This window comes from Amblyomma americanum, chromosome 3 (genome assembly GCF_052857255.1).
Source record: "Amblyomma americanum isolate KBUSLIRL-KWMA chromosome 3, ASM5285725v1, whole genome shotgun sequence".
Classification (NCBI taxonomy): Eukaryota; Metazoa; Arthropoda; class Arachnida; order Ixodida; family Ixodidae; genus Amblyomma; species Amblyomma americanum.
In genome coordinates this window covers 175,251,333-175,267,963 of record NC_135499.1, presented here as the reverse complement: position 1 = coordinate 175,267,963, position 16,631 = coordinate 175,251,333, and the positions used below count along the sequence as shown (strand labels likewise).

General features: G+C 49.2%; 1 protein-coding gene across 1 annotated transcript in view; it reads right to left on the bottom strand.

Moving 5' to 3' along the window:
* The window catches only part of ClC-a (chloride channel protein 2), an 87,854-nt gene extending 84,618 nt beyond the window's left edge, over positions 1 to 3,236 (bottom strand). Inside the window, exon 1 of the mRNA XM_077658866.1 lies at positions 2,905 to 3,236. Coding sequence (XP_077514992.1) covers positions 2,905 to 2,979 — 75 coding nt within the window. The 5' untranslated portion in view covers positions 2,980 to 3,236. The remainder of the gene's footprint in view (positions 1 to 2,904) is intronic.
* Between the last annotated feature and the right edge of the window lie 13,395 nt (positions 3,237 to 16,631).

Genomic DNA, 16,631 nt, shown 5'->3' with positions numbered 1-16,631 from the left:
CCTCCATTCCTAACGGAACTGCGAAAACTTCTGGAAGCCCGCGTCGTAAACAGTGGCCAAAGGATTAATGCACAACTAATGACACGATCTAGCCGCTTGCGAACAATGCGATACCGCCGCGGTTCCGCAACCGATTCCACTGCCTATCCCATCAGCAGTAAATCCTGTGTTAGTTTGCTCCTGCTGGTTAGCAGATCCAACTTCAAGAACAGAGTCGAAGGCTCTTCTTGTAGCAGGGACGAATTTCTTGCTTGGTGACGATGAAAGACGTGGGAAATTTAGGAGCTTTTGTACAGAGAACGTTAAATAACGTGCAATATTTACAAACATAATTTAGTAACCAGAGAAAGGTATATCTAGTTAAAAATTGGGAAGGTGCTTCAGAACAAAATAACAGGCAATAAGCTAATGCTGTAGCAGCACCAGTAGTGTCAGGGTGGCTCTGAGAAACACTCTCTTCTTATGCAAATTTCCCAAGCAAGTTCGGGCGAGGTCATTGGTGCAGCTGAAAATGTTGAACAACAAAAACCCGAAGCTCTCTAAGTGAAATCGAGGTCTGAAACTAGTACATGAATAGAGAAAAAGCTTTGTTTGCAAATGATGTCCGCTGTCCTAAACAAAAAGCAAGCAGGATGGCCCCGCCGACACCTTGATGAAAGTCTGGGATGTCGAACACAAATTAGCAGTCCGATTATTTCTCTGTACGAACCTCAACACATACCCGGCCCTAGTCGGAAGTTACACGAAGCAAGCAAGAGAAAGTAAATTAACTGGTGGAGCAACTGGACCCGCTTGCTCGGTAAGTGCGCAACTAGTTACGGTTCGTAGAAATAGTCATTCTGTGCTTGACGTTCCCGATCAACCGATTGGCAGAAGGTCGCGCACAAAGCTCGCACCGTCGGTTTTCCCCCAGGCCTGCCATAATCAATTCTCAGTCCAATGTTAAAGGGGAATCCCCTAAGGTGGAGTAGATTTTAAATAAGAGAATAATAACCCACTAGCGCCCACCCAAGCACAGCCATACAGCAACAAACTTCGTAGTTGACGCAATATTCACCCTGGTACGCGCATCGAACCAGGAATCATCGCGTGTTCTGGGCAGTAGCTCTACTAACTAGCTAACCAGGATGTTAAGTTAGATGGTGGGCCGAGGGTGAATGGATCGACAACTCGGAGTGGGAACGGCGTTTGCCTAACATTTAGAGGAATTTCCAGAAGTGTAGTGGATAAGAGATAATTATTACCCTTTGGTGGATCTAAACCAACATTATCTGCTCACGCACCTAATATCGGCGATTCTGAGTGACGGCACGGTTTTAGACGGTGCTGAAAAGCGCAAAGGCAAATAAATTTATCTTGTATGTCTAAAGAAAATCATACTTAACACTACTGATTAATGATAGTCTGGCACTTTACAGTTTTTTTTTATACCCTATATCCGTTGGAATGGAACAGCTGTGTTGACAGCAAGACTGAATCTATATTGTGCCGAGCATGCGACGGTGTTATTTGTGAAAATTATCTACCATGCACCCACGTCTTTGAGTCAACATTCCAGCGGTACCAATAAGCTGCACCTTAGGCATTTAAAAACAGGGGGCCACTAGCATATGATAACGGCGTAGACACGGTACTTGAGCTTTACTCCATGGTAGACGACGCTATTCATGCATCTTGACTAAGGCAACTACGACAACTGCCTTCGTACAAGCTTCCAATCAGGTATATTTTGTTGCCTTTTTTGTCTTCTCTCTAATAACAAACTTTTCCATTTATGTAATAGAAAAATGTTTCGTACTCCATTTCTTTCTAAACCTCACATTAACATAACCTCTATTGATTTCAAAAGCAGATACCAACGCAATCTCTTCCGTTCTGGTGCCCACCTATATCGAGAACCCGAAAAATGTCATCCCCACTTCGCTCTTATGAAGTGATAAGGCCGATAACTGTACAACAGTAGAAGCACAAAAATTTGCAACTACATGTTTAGCGCACCAAACTTTCTATTCTTGAAATACAGGTACAGCACATCGTCTCGAAAAGGTACACGCTCCGCGAAGAACAGCGTTCGGAGTGTCCTCGAATATTCAGCGAGGCATGTGCTGAGTGCGAAAGGCAGCAAGTAATACCTTTCAGGATCGGCAAACGAAAGCTCTCAGCGTCAGCTGCTGCAGATTTTCAGCGCCGAAGCGTCCGAGCAACGAGCGGACAAATCAAAAATAAAAGAACGCCCAGAGCGAGCTAGTCTCGAAATGTAAACGCCGCCGAACCCTGGACAGAGAATACGACAGTTCTGACCCATATTTCGGAGTTTCCGGTGGGCTGTCTGCTCCCGTAATCACCGGTTGTCACATCTGCCTCGGCGGTTTACGCTTCGCTGTGTAGCCCTGCCTGGGCTGATCGCTGGAGTATAGCCTTTTATTGATGCACAATGAACGAGTCAGGTATCGCGACAGATGATCGACCAGAGTTCAGCGAGCCGTGGCGCTACTAAGGAGGACCCATCGCTCATCATCAGCAGCACCGCCGCCCCGTGCAGCTAGCACGTGCGTCGACCCAGCGTGCGGGGGTGGCGAGCGCCGGGCGTTCACGGTCTCGCGGGCCGCCGGCGGACAGCGCGAACGTCGCGCACGCCTGAAGAACACGCTTGCGTAACTAAGGCGGTCCTTATCTTATTTCCGAAAGCTGATAGCGTCACACTAGAGACATCGCCCGGCTAGCGACGCGCAGCAGGAAAGACTTCTTTTTTCTCTCATACTCCTCCGACGAAACATGGATGGCATCGCTCAAGAAATCCGCGCTTTGTTTCCATTCCGAGAGGCATTGCGCTCATTCGAGCAAACAAAAGGCAAGCGAGGGCAACAGCAGCCGCGGTGGGAGATTTGAAACTGGTTTACTTACAAGTGTGTGTTCAAATCCGAGCATGCTTCGGCCGTTGAGGAGCTGCTCCTCGGCCATGATGTCTTCGGCTCGCATGTTCGGCTCCTTCGGTATCGGGTCCTCGAAGAAATAAAGAGACAGGAGGTCACATCGGTGCCGCTGGCTTCTTCGCTCGGGCGAGGCGGCTCAGTGACAGGCCGCCGATAAAGCAGACACTGTCAATTTCACCACAGGGGCCACACACACGCCGCACGCACACATACAGACGCTGGCACGTCCCCGCATAAGCTCGACCACCGACTGTAAGAGCGCGAGGCGCGCGGCGCGCTGTTGCTTGCTTGTCAGCTGAGGAGAGGAAGCCGGGTCCGCGAGGTCGTCACTTCCGGGAAGCCGGCCCACCAATCCGGAGACCGCTCGTGCGAAGCGGCGCGCCGCGCGTCCTGTTCGCGTCGTCTGCGAGCCCTGAGCCGGATGGTGCGCGTAGTTTTTCGCTGGAAATTCCACGTAAAGTCGTAGAACAGCTCAAGCGTGCCCGACACCGCTGCTGCGAGGAGGAGATCGAACGCTAAACTGGAAAAGCGGCGCATTACACTTGCGCGATCCTGAAACTGTAGACCGCTCGCTCGGCTTCTTTGCTAGAAACGGTAGGACATTTGAGATTGGACATTGCATACGGCGCGGGAAATTCGAGGCGACCGGCGCGTTCTTTCGCAGAAAGCAGAGCGGGCAAAAGCGGCTCGATAAAAATGTCTCTTTGCTTTGTCTCCGAGCATTGTACTACTACAGCTGGGGAGTTCAAGTTACTGCGTACGGCAGGCGAAGAAAAGTTCGTGAGAGCTATGCACACTTTATATAAATTAAAGGGGCACAGACATAATGGTGTCTTTTTTTTTTTTGCCTTGAAAGAGGCCCGACGGTCCTCGTAACCATGCAGATGAGCTCAAAACATCAGTGCGCAGCGTTAATAATTAAAAACGATTTTGTGCCGGCAGTTTCGGTCTAGGTCAACGCCAGCACTGAAGTGCACAGGCCAGCCTGGACGACCACAATACTGATGACGTCGTCATCGCCCAAAAGCCCTGGTTGTTCCTGAAGACAACCACTGAGTTCGGTGACGTAGCAATAATTGGGGAATGTCCACCTTGACGTCACTCGCCGTGGGTGGAAATGTTGAGCGGTTCTTCAGGCAACATTTAAAATCAAATTAAATTATCTCCACTCAGCGCCCGCAACCGAAACGCCAGAAGGCATCTCCTTACACCGCTGAAACAAATCATATCGTTTGTTTGCGTTCGAAAATTTGTGTCAGTACCCCTTTAACATATGCCAGCTTGATGGTTTTCTTTTTTTTAGTTTAGAGCAGCAAGCTAGTTTCTGATCGCGCATCTTATCGGCCATTTAAGCCCTCATTTGCGAGAAACCCCAAAGTGTGCCCATTGATTCTAAATGCATATATGCATATGATTTATATGTATTATAATGCATATGATTCTAAATGCATATGCTTACCACGAATCCGACTACTGACGCTTTTAGTAATCCTGCTAAGGTGGATGTAAGAAAGTTTTGGGCTTTTAATTCATGTGGATGGGTAGGAGTGTCGCTGCATTTGGGGGTGCGCAACAGACATGTCCATAAATCGCTTCAAACACATGTACACCTCTATATGCAGTCCCTCAGAGTGTCAACAGTACTTTGGCACAGACCGCGTGAAACGGCGAATGACAAGCATCTTTCGTTTCTCCGCTGACTGACTGAAATTTATCCTCCCTGCTGCAGCCTGACAACTTCCCGGTGGCAGTTCTGCACATAGTGCCAAGATAATAGTAGGCTGCTGTGCACCTGTAGACGCTCTCTCGTTTTTGGGAGCATGCAGTTTCCGCTCACAAGTAATAAAGTAGTTAGTGATGCAGTCTTACAGTACATTACTCTGGGATCACTCTTTGAGAAGGCGATTCAGGAGGAGAGGTGGGGGAAGTATCTCCTTTATTTGCACAATGCATGGCGCAGTATCTGTCTCATATATCGTTGGACACCTGAACCGCGCCGTAAGGGAAGGAATAAAGGAGGGAGTGGAAGAAAGGAAGAGAGAGGTGCCGTAGTGGAGGGCTCCGGAATAATTTCGACCACCTGGGGATCTTTAACGTGCACTGACATCGCACAGCACACGGGCGCCTTAGCGTTCTTCCTCCATAAAAACGCAGCGCCGCGATCGGGTTCGAACCCGGGAACTTCGACTACTGATCCGGAGTTCCCGGGTTCGAACCCGATCGCGGCGGCTCCGTTTTTATGGAGGAAGAACGCTAAGGCGCCCGTGTGCTGTGCGATGTCAGTGCACGTTAAAGATCCCCATGTGGCCGAAATTATTCCGGAGCCCTCCACTACGGCACCTCTCTCTTCCTTTCTTTCACTCCCTCCTTTATTCCTTCCCTTACGGCGCGGTTCAGGTGTCCAACGATATATGAGACAGATACTGCGCCATTTCCTTTCACCAAAAAACCAATTATTATTATTATTATTATTATTATTATTATTATTATTATTATTATTATTATTATTATTATTATTATTATTATTATTATTATTATTATTATTATGTCGTAAACTTTCTATACGACGGAAATACCGCGGCCAGTGCGGTTTCCTCGCAGAACTTTCCTTGTTTGGCCCCTCGTCCCCCACCAATTTCTTTAAATTTGCCCTTGGAAGCAGTTGATCATTCGGGGAAATCGCAATCACTTTTCTACGCCTGCTTCTCGACTCTAAGCTGCCAAACTCCGATCTGGCGGTTCACAGATTGCTATTGATACTCAAAGGCGTTGATACGCGACAACAGAAGCTATACTTCATATCTGAACACTATCTAGTTTTCTTATAGTATCCGAATATGCGGCGTAACCAAACATGCCGAGACGCCGCCGCTCGCAGTCGTATTCGTTTCGCTACATTCACTGCAGAAAGCACTGAGCCAACGTCTGAGGCAGGCAGACCACCTGGATGTCGAAAAACGGAGTTGTGTCACGACTCGCTGCGACGTTGGTGGCTCGCTCTCTTTTATGGGTGGAATGCTCGCCACACTCCTTGGGTGCGTCTGTACAAGCGTGTACCTCGTAAATGCATCGACAGAAGCGGTTTCATGCACTCGGGTGACACGCTTAGCGCCGGCATGCGTAACGTCTCGCGCGTACACTGCACACCGGCTCGCGTCAGAGCGCTTGCAGACGTGTGCACGGCGCACTCTACATCTTTTCTGTTTGTTTGTTTCAGCCGCGTTCAACGCGAACGCGTATTCATGTATTTACGCATGCGAGCACCCAACAACGAACTGCGTAAATACGCGTACGCGTACACACACTTGGACGAGTGGCCCGACTGACAATCAGCGCTCGTCCCTTGTCTCCTTTGCTATGTCCTGTTGTCTCGCTTCGCTTTTCAGCATGCGCTATCGGGGACAAAAGTCCCCGCAGGACACGTGAGCGGCAACTGGAGCTGGCATTTGTATTAGGCGGTGGCCTGGAGCTCCACTCCAGGAGGTGAAAATTGCACTTATAGGTACTGTGGTGTGCGGCGGTCAAATAAGTAGACAGTTGGCAGATGCGGCACTTGTGCGCCCAGATAGCTTCTATGCGTCCTGGAGACTTTTGTTCCTGGTATAGCATTAACCGACTAGCCTAGCTTTTCGCCCTAATTCAAACTGGGGCATGCATGAGGTTTGAAGTGGCTTCGGCCTTGGATAAGACATCACGAATAAATGGATGGCTACAAAACGAAGGCAGAGGAAGGCGCACAAACGGATTTAATTAAGTGCGAAAATCGGACAACCACGCGGAGTACCTTTCGCGCCTGCTTTGAATTTGAAGAAGTACGAAAAATACATGGAGGCCAGGATTTTTAGAAAAACCAGTGCAAAACGCCAACGTATTGGCCGATACCACTGGAGTCTTACATGGGGTACTTGGCCCAAAAAGACAATCGAACGAGTGTGAAAAAATAAATAAACCTGACAATTTCTTTAACCTTTCCTTCTTAACCCATCAACCCTATAGTTCCTTTCTTTATCCCGAAGGTCCATACCCCCACTTCAAATTAATCTTATCTATCCACCCATTCTCTTCTATTGCGACTCGACGTACTCAGCGGCAGATTTATACGAGGGCGACGGTTTTAATGCAAGCGTTGTGTCACTAATGATGTGCGTTTCGTAAATAAGAAGCATGATTGCTCAATTTAGCTGAAACAGCGTTTTTTTGTCAGCCGACCCACTCGAAAACAGAAAAAGCCCGCCGATTTCACCCAAGCAGTCCTGCATTCATGTAGTGAATGTACGCGCAAAGGTCAAAGTAAGACCATAATGTGTTTGCATTCCTTGCCATGGCAGAGTTTATAAATCCTCGTCACTCTCCGGGTACATTGCAAAGCTTATCAGACATTCTCGGCTTCTTTTAAAAAACGAATTAGAGTTATGCAGTGTAAGTGCCATTGGCAGTCACATGGGACTCCCCGCGCTCTCATGTGCATAGTCACCTTATGCGCATGCGCCTTCCAAGTTGGTTGCTTTGCCTAAGTCAACCTGCTGCTCCCACTGGCCGAATAACTCATTTCATTTCATTTCATTTCATTTCATTTCAGTTCTGACGAACTGTTCTGCGTGCGTTCTTTCAGGTTAAAGTAGACAAACAGAACTTACGCTCAGGTCCGAAGAGGATATAAAACAGAGGCTGAAAATTGAATTGAAGCGTTTCTGTCTTGCTTTGTTAGCTAGAATTTGCGCCCAATTTACTTGTTCTCATTGCAGTACAAGTACTGTCACGGGGCCGAGCCAAAGGGCGATAATGGAAGCAGTTTAACTAATCCAATGACTAAAGGCAGCAGTTTTCTTGTCACTTTTTTTTTCTTTCTTTTTTCTTTCATAGGAGGAAACAGTGTGCGTGGAACCGGCTACAAGACATGCCGCTCTGGATATTTTCCCAATCGCTGTGAGCTGCCGCCATCTGTCATATCGATGCTTACCAGATCTTCTAAGCTGTCCCATCAAGTGGCCAGCGCCTGTTCATTCTCGTTAATTGGTGTTAAACGATGACAAGTGAAGTGCAGCTGTGTGGGGTTGTTTTTTTTGCTGTTTTTAATCGACAGAAAAAAACTAACATGAGTTCAATGGAGACCCCGTGGGTTCAACGAAAACAACCGTACACTAGAGATCATCGAGTTTTAGAATCAAGTTCAGTATGCGTCCACCTCGGTTTCACCTATATATATACTTCATCTCACAAGTTTTTCACAGTGGAGTGAAAGCTACGAGCACGAGGCGACAGCTTCCATAAATGCGCCGTTCTCACGTGCTAGCGAGCAAATCCGACAAGTTTGAGAGGCTTCGTCGCCTCGCACCCGTAGCTTCAACTTCACGGCGAACAGCTTGTGAGATGCAGTATATAGACAATGTGGTCAACAGTGGCAGACCACTCCAGCCAGTGCATGCCGAGCATCCGCAGAGTCGTCTTCCCGTCATGCGCGTTTCTTCTACACCCCTGAGACGACCACAACCACAAGCAACGCGCTATGTGAGAAGACAGTGCGTGACGTAAACCAGGCCCGTTTCGACCAACGACCGCCGTCGCTGCTTTCGGTCGCGCCTACTAAACACGTCTGCGCAGAATAAACGAGTCTGTAGCATACATCGCGGCCGACCCATACCGCGTACCTCAGCCGCATCATATCGCGAAGCGGACAGCATGGTTACAAAACTCTCCTTTCGGAAGGCCCACACGACTGCGTCCACAGACGGAAGCCCCAGTGGTTGACGGGAGTTGAGAGGGGGTAAAGCGCGCGAGGTTCGAGGAGAGTGAAAATGGCGCGTGCGGTCAAGCGCAGACGGCAGGAGTCTTGGTGGGTAAACACAGGTAAACCTCCCGCCAGCTAGCGCACACTGCAACGTTTCACTCACGGCGTAGATGCCGGCCATGACGCTGCCGCTCCGTCCACGACGGCTGAAACCGATTGCACCGACGCGTCTACACGTGTGTCTGAGCAGACGCCCATGCAGCTCTGCCGAGACGCGAGCGCGGTCGGACTATTTCTGCTGGGAGCCCAGGCCCCGAGCGAGCACCTCGCGGCTAAACTTGGCTCCGATGAAAACAAAGGGACAAGCATGAGGAGGAGGAGAAGGAGGGATGGGGGTGGGAGGGGGCAGAACGAGGCAGGTGTCACGGCCGCTGTGCGCGTGTCGGAGAGACTTGCGAAGCAACGCGCAGATAATCTCGTGCCAGAAGAGAGGGAAGGCGCAGAATACGGAACGGACTGCAGGCTCTCTTGGCACGACTTCTCGCATATACGGAACCGGGCAGCTCGGTGTTTTCGGAGTTCTCTCTTTTTACCGTCTTCATTGCGTAACAGCGCACTGAGAACAGCACAGTGCAGAACTGCAGAACAGCACAGTGAGGAAGTTGTAGGGATTTCAGTTGGAGCTGAAAAGTCGATCGTTAATGCCGTAGTTGTCGTCGCCGAAAAAAGAAAAGTTGCTTATGATGTCTCCTATCCTTCCCGTATCGCTTCCCTATTTCTTTTCCTCTCACTTTAACTCTCCCTGTCCTTTTACTCACCCTATAGCCGCACCGGTGATTCAGGTTTCGATGCAGATGCCGCGGCTAGCAGCATCCTTTTATTTCCGTGTTTATTTCATTAAATTAACCATCAGCAATAATCACGATGAGAGGAAAGGCTGCTTGCTCCGTAGACGCGTCCACTACGCCCTAAGTGAAGGGATGATATGAAGAGAGTGAAGGGCGGGCGAGAGAGAATGGAGGGCAGACGGAGGGTGCCGAATAAATGTCAACCGCCTTGCGCAGGACACGTATTTTGCGTTTCGCCCGCGGTGGCTCAGTGGTTAGGGCGCTCGACTACTGATCCGGAGTTCCCGGGTTCCAACCCGACCGCGGCGGCTGCGTTTTTATGGAGTAAAAACGGTAAGGCGCCCGTGTGCTTTGCGATGTCAGTGCACGTTAAAGATCCCCAGGTGGTCGAAATTATTCCGTAGCCCTCCACTACGGCACCTCATTCTTCCTTTCTTCTGTCACTCCCTCCTTTATCCCTTCCCTTACGGCGCGGTTCAGGTGTCCAACGATGTATGAGACAGATACTGCGCCATTTCCTTTCCTCAAAAACCAATTATTATTATTATTATTATTATTATTATTATTATTATTATTATTATTATTATTATTATTATTATTATTATTATTATTATTATTATTATTTCGCCCCCATCGAAACTCCGCCGCCACGGCCAGGATCTGATCCCACTGGCACACCGCGGCTAAAGTGGCGCACGTGATTAAAGGGGTATTCACACGGGCGGTGTAATCCCTCTCTAACTGACGCCGGCTGCGTAGACGTCACGCCTTCGAGTGCTCGCGGCGACGCAGCTTCCGGCTTTGCTCCGGCGGCCGCCGCCGACCGAGGAGGGTACGGATCGTTCGTCCTAGCGTTCCTGTATATGCTCCCGAAAGCGGGGTGAGGGAGAAGGAGCGCCAAACGATGAGATTGGGAAGAACGAATAAGGAGTGAGGAAAGCTGCGGGAGCATTCAGGCACTGGCGCCGGTAGCGTTTAGCGCTTAGATTGTGAGGAGCGAAAATGCGCGGTAGGTGTCGCACGAAGCGCGGGCTGTGCATTTGGGCTCTTGAACTTGGTCGCAGTTAGAGGAGGAGGTCATATAAGGAGAGGAAAGGTGCATACATGCGTGTAGTACACTCGTCTATAGCAATGAAAAATGTGCCTTTGCTGTGCGTCATATCAAACAAATATACACACAGTAAACTCCGCTTTGACAAGCGCCGTGTCAAAGCACGTTGGCCCGGCTGTCACCCCTACGTTCATTCGCAAGCGGCGCGAGGATTCCCGAAGTTTGTTTTTCAAGGACAAGTGGTTATCTCCCGTTCCCAGTGAAGCCCCAGCTATAATATATGCATAGATATCGCACATTATGTACAGCCACTGACAAGTCATTGGGACCTTATCGAGGAGATTTCAGCAACATTTCGTAAGAGGCACTTCATGCCTGCAAACAAAAGCAGTATACGATATGATTGTGGCGCTGGTGCGATATACAGCTCTTTCGTATGTTTTTTTTTCTCTTTTTTTTTCAGTCTTTAACGCTTCTGAGCTGGCGAGTATCTCGTCTAGGGTATACACATATGTTATATGGAGCACAAACTTTTTTTCGGATTCACACACCGCAGAAAAGAGATAACATGCGCCCATTCAGCACAGGTCGCCATGCTTCTAAGCAATCCAGCCGCCCGTGCCATGCGCGGGACCGGCCCGATCATCGTTGTGTTGCTTCAAGAGGAGGCCGAGTGGCGCCGCCACCTTCGCTGAGTAAGCGCGAATTAGTACGCCCGATTGGCGACGAAAGTTGATTTTCTTCATTTACAATTGCGCATTCTGAACGGCATTTTGAACAATTTCGACGTTGCTTATGTAGCCTGTGAGCTCTGCAAATTTCATAGTAGGGAATTGGGGGGAAGGGAGTGCAGCATGGGACTGTTTGCTTCGGCTGCCAATTTAACAGTGGGGCGCGCCAGGATAAGGGGCTTCGGCTAAATTGCGCTTAATTGGGGTTCGTGCACGCACTGTTTAGTAGAAGGCTTCCACCAAAGGGCGGAACCGATGTCAAAGAATGACGTCAAAGAATCGAACCGATGACCTCGCGCTGCAGCTGCAGAACGGCATGGACACTGAGTGACTGCTGCGGGTCGGGGATAACATTTATCAGCATTATCGATTACTATAATTATCGGCAGCGGAAACGTGAGCGACGGTACGCCTTGACCCGACAGCACCCTCAGATTGCATGCGCATGATCGGCGAGGCGCCTGGCTCCGCGGTGGCTACATGCATAAGCGCGCAAGTGTACGCCCAAGCATATGCTGTAGCGTGCGGTCTATTTGCAATGACAGAAACCCCTCAGTACTAATTTGGCTCACCCGCTGTGTTCACTGCATTGTGTTCAAGAAAACGTGCTCCCGACTGCTATTCACGTGTGTTCTCCACCTTACCGAAGAAAAGGAAAGAAAAATACACCTTCTAGAGAAATGTTGATCAATTCAACTCGAGCCATGCACATTGTGTGCGGCAGTGTAGCCAGACGTTACGAGATCTCCAAAGGCCTAACAAATTAAGGAATACAGAGCTGTCCGAATTTCCAGAGGTTGCAAGGGGCAGAACATTCAGGGCCGAGACCGACCACGTTTACATGGACGGGTCTGAGTTCACGCATACAGTAAAACTTGGTGACAAAGAAATGACGATCAGAGCGATTTCCAGATAACGAACCTTTCTTTGATCAGTCCTCTCCGGCGGGAAATGATTCCCCCGTTTCGTTGACGCGTGTGAAAAGCAAACACTCCCGTAGAAAAGCTCCCGTAGAGGAACAAGTGTTCAGACGTTTCGCACAACGGAGATCAAAAAGGCACAGACTCACTTTTGGAGCAGTGATTGATTCATCATGGGGATATACGCAGCGTGCTCGAAATCAATCCCCTTTTCTTCCTTTCCCGAGTGAGAGCACAATCTGCACGTTGCCCCTCGGTGCTGGTCGCTTGTGCAAAGATATCTCACTTCCTCTTGCACGTGAGTGCACGCTTGATCATCGTGGACCGTGTACAAGTTTTCCTTAAAAAACTGCGCTCTGGCCTTCTTACTGACCGTTCTCAACCCGCGTCCTTGAGACCTTAGTTTCAGAGCGCAGCCAACCCCATTCCCCTCATTCCCCATCTCCCGTCCCTTCAATTGGCATCCTTGCGTTTACTAGGGGGAAAAAAAATACTCCGACGTACTCCATATATATGCTTCTGAAAACAATATAGCACTTGGACTCAGCAATAAGTGACCAAGCTACATGTCTGAAATGTACATCACAGCTGAAAGGAAGTACGCATCTAATGTCTATCCTCTAGTGTATTTTAGACGAGCATGCTTTCATTAGGTGTATTCTCGGAAGAACTTGATGGCATTTCCACCCGCCGCGATTGTTTAGTGAATAATGGAGTCATGACTATTGTGGTCTCAACGCCTTCAGTGTCGATGGTGAACTGCGCCTCGGTGAAAACATCTAACCCCACTCACGCAGAGGAGGCAGCTATTGCATTAGCTGTAGCATCTAACCCCAACGCCGTTGTGCTCACTGATTCCCAGAACGCCTGTCGAAACTTCAATAACGGATTAATTCACAAGTCAGGGTTGTCATTGCTGACTAAGCATCCACCCAACCAGGTCTCAGTAATCTGGTTCCCCGGTCACCTGGAACTACCAGGAGGAAACGAAGCCGCCCACAGGCATGACGTCTCCCCCTGATGACCATGAAGGGTGCCGCGACCTAATAGGCTTAGCAGTGTATGCTGACAATCTTGCGCCATACAGAACAGCCAGAAAGGAGTACCCAACACCACACAAATCCCTCAACAAGTTAGAAGAGAACACCCTTAGGAGACTACAAACCAACACCTACCCAACACCAGCTAAATTACACCAGTGGTACCCTACACTATACTCTCCACAGTGTCCACATTGTGGAGCGGTAGCTAACCTCTACCATATGGTGTGGGCATGCCAATATAATCCCTTAGTTGACCCCATTCCCAACCCCTCGGAGGAGCAGTGGGAGGCTATTCTGCTCAGCGATGATCCTGACCGTCAGCACTGGCTGGTGGGGAGGGCCAGCGCAGCAGCAGCAGCCAGTGGACTACCGGACTAGGCGGTCCACCCACATGTTCGGAGAACATTGAAGAAATAAAGACGTTTGTAATCAAATCAAATGGCGTTCGGCTGCTAAGCCTAAGGTTGCGGGATCGAATCCGTATACCGCGCCGGCCACATTTCGATGAAGGCGAAATGCAAAAACGTCCGTGTGCTGTGCGATGTGAGTGCATGTTAAACAACCCCAATTGGTCTGAATTAACCCGGAGCCCTTCACTGCAGCGTCCCTCATAGTGCCGATTCGAGACGTCAATTCCCACACATACCGCCACCACTTTCTGCACAGCCTTGGCTTTGCGGCGGCCGAATACGTGCCTGTTACAGCGCCAAATATTCATTGCTTTCTTCAGGCTCGATGTTCGGCCTATATAGAATGTATTTTCTTGATGCACCGCCGACCTGGAAGGAAAGGTTCCACGAGTTAACGAGCTATAGTTATGAAATACGCCCATGGAACGCAAATTAATCCTCAACAGTGAGTCATTACCCTCATCTAAAGCGTGCCGTATACAAAGCGACGGATGAGCAGCACCACATCTCCCGAGCGTGGGATGTATATAGCGAAGCCAGAAGTGGAGGTGTGCGCTCTATACGGCGCCATGTGCTTGCGTTGATTACACGGAAGCGTCAACATGGCACTCGTCCATCATTTCGACGGCGCCGATTTCTTGCGTAACAGGAGCTTTCTTGTTCTCGTTTGCTTTCTTTGTTTTTTTTTTTCCTTTTCGTGATTCTCTTATACACGTCATTCGTCGTATCCGGAAAGAAAACACCTTTTCTAAGACTCAGCCACTGCCACATAGCGGAAGACGAAAGGGGATTGTCTGAAAACACGCACGAGATCCTTCCTGGCGGCCTCGAATTACGACAGAACCTGCGCTGGTGACGTCGAGGAACAAGTGAACTGTATTTGCTTTTGAATCTCTACTTTCGCTGCCCCTTTATGGATGAAAACTTTCGTTCTCGCTTCCGTATTGTCGACTTGTATCATTTGTGTCGATAATCACGAAATTTTGTGTTTAAAGGAACTCAACTCCTAATCATTTCAGTTCTTCAGTGCACTCGAACTGCACCTTCGCCACTATGCCACGTTTGCTCAGCGTAGAAAGCTGTTCGTTCAGCCGAGGAAATCGCAATTGAATGAAGAAGTTGGCGTACCAAGCCAAAGCTGATGAATGCGTGACGCCATAGATCAGGGGCCACGAATTTCCACACATTTCGCCAGCTGCGATTGGCAACGCAAAGGAGGAGCGAGGGGAGGTGGGTGCGCATCTCCTATTGTTTGCGCGCCTTTTATGCTTTTCAAGCCATTATTCGCGTGTACGGTCTACTAGTCGCTTGATTTATGCTCTCGAACACAACTGTTATAGCTTCTTTGCAATAAATCGCACCAAACCAGAAAGTATACTGTCACGTTCTGAGTGTTGCCATTTCTTCACAGTAACGAGGCGCAGCTAATCAACTTATTCGTTGTAAAATACTTGTCACCGGCAGTACGGAATAATGCGCAGAGAATAGCCACGGGTACTTTAATGCGCTACTGACTCTCACAAAAGAACCGTTACTCACTGAGTGAAATCAGCACAGCTCAAATATCTCAGTCATAATCTATCAATATAGGCTCACATTGAACGGGTATATAACGGGTCTTTAAAAAGCCCCTGAAACGGTTCGCATCGAGGGTGTAAGAATGTGAAATGATTGATAGATATAAAATCGCCCATCATCGTCCCGCAAAAATTTCCTATCTAGCATCTCACCTCAGTCAGGCCTTATACGCCGATGACACTCTGGGCAACATACAGATCAAACGGTCAAATGGAAGACACGCTACAAACGGCATTGCTAAACTCACCGCAAGAATTGGACTACAGAGTGCTCGCCAGAAAAATCGAAATTACTAGTCCTGCCCCCAAGGGACGGACTTACCAAACCACCATAGAAATTCGAGTTGGACCGCAGAGGTGGCCGAGTGGTTGAGTATCCGCCTCGCATGCGGGAGGTGCGGGGCTCGATCCCCAGTGCCGCCGGGTACCCACCGGTGATACAATGGGTACAAGCTTTCCCCAGGCCTGGTGCTCGGCTAGTAAGGGCTGAAATGATTGGAAAAGGGTCTTTCACCCCACCTTGAGTAATCGAAAAATACCTTGTGCCATGGTGCTCTTTGGCCATAGACGCCATTGCGCCATAAAAAATCCGCAATCATCATCATCATCGGGTCTAGAAAGCGCGCACAGGCGGACATCGTTGGGGATTTCTCGAAGGAGCGTATGCACTCGTTTGCTGAGCTCACCGCAAACTCCCGCGCTGAGCGCCTCATCTACCCGCTACTCCACCTGGCCCTCACTACCAGCAGTCAATCTGGCGTCGCCTGCAGGCGTGAACGCTGCATACACCAGCCAGTCTTTATAAATTTATGCCGGTACCCCTCATATGCACTCCAAGGCCACCTTTACACATATTCTCCTATCCTGCCCGACGTCCCCTCTCCCCGCCGGACCGGTGCCTCTCCGAACCTGGGAGGACTGTGGGACATTTCACTGCGGTCAGCGGACCTGGCTAGTTGAAGATCGCCGTCAGTCGGGCTGCATAAGTCATGGACCAACACCACATGAACGTTTAGACCGTGGGTGGGGTCGTGTGAAGACCCTTTGGCCTGCTGCTGCTGCTGCCGCCGCCTCCGCCGCCGCCGCTGCTGCTGCTGCTGCTGCTGCTACTACTACTAATACTACTACTACTACTACTGCTACTGCTAATGCTACTGCTACTACTACTACTACTACTACTACTACTACTACTACTACTACTACTACTACACTACTACTACTACTACTACTACTACTGCTACTACTACTACTACTACTACTACTACTACTACTACTACTACTACTACTACTACTACTACTACTACTACTTATGTCGCACTGGAGATGTCTATTAAAAATAACCCTACCCTTTCTCTCCAACTCTTGCCTTGGAGCGAGCCAGAAAAAGAAA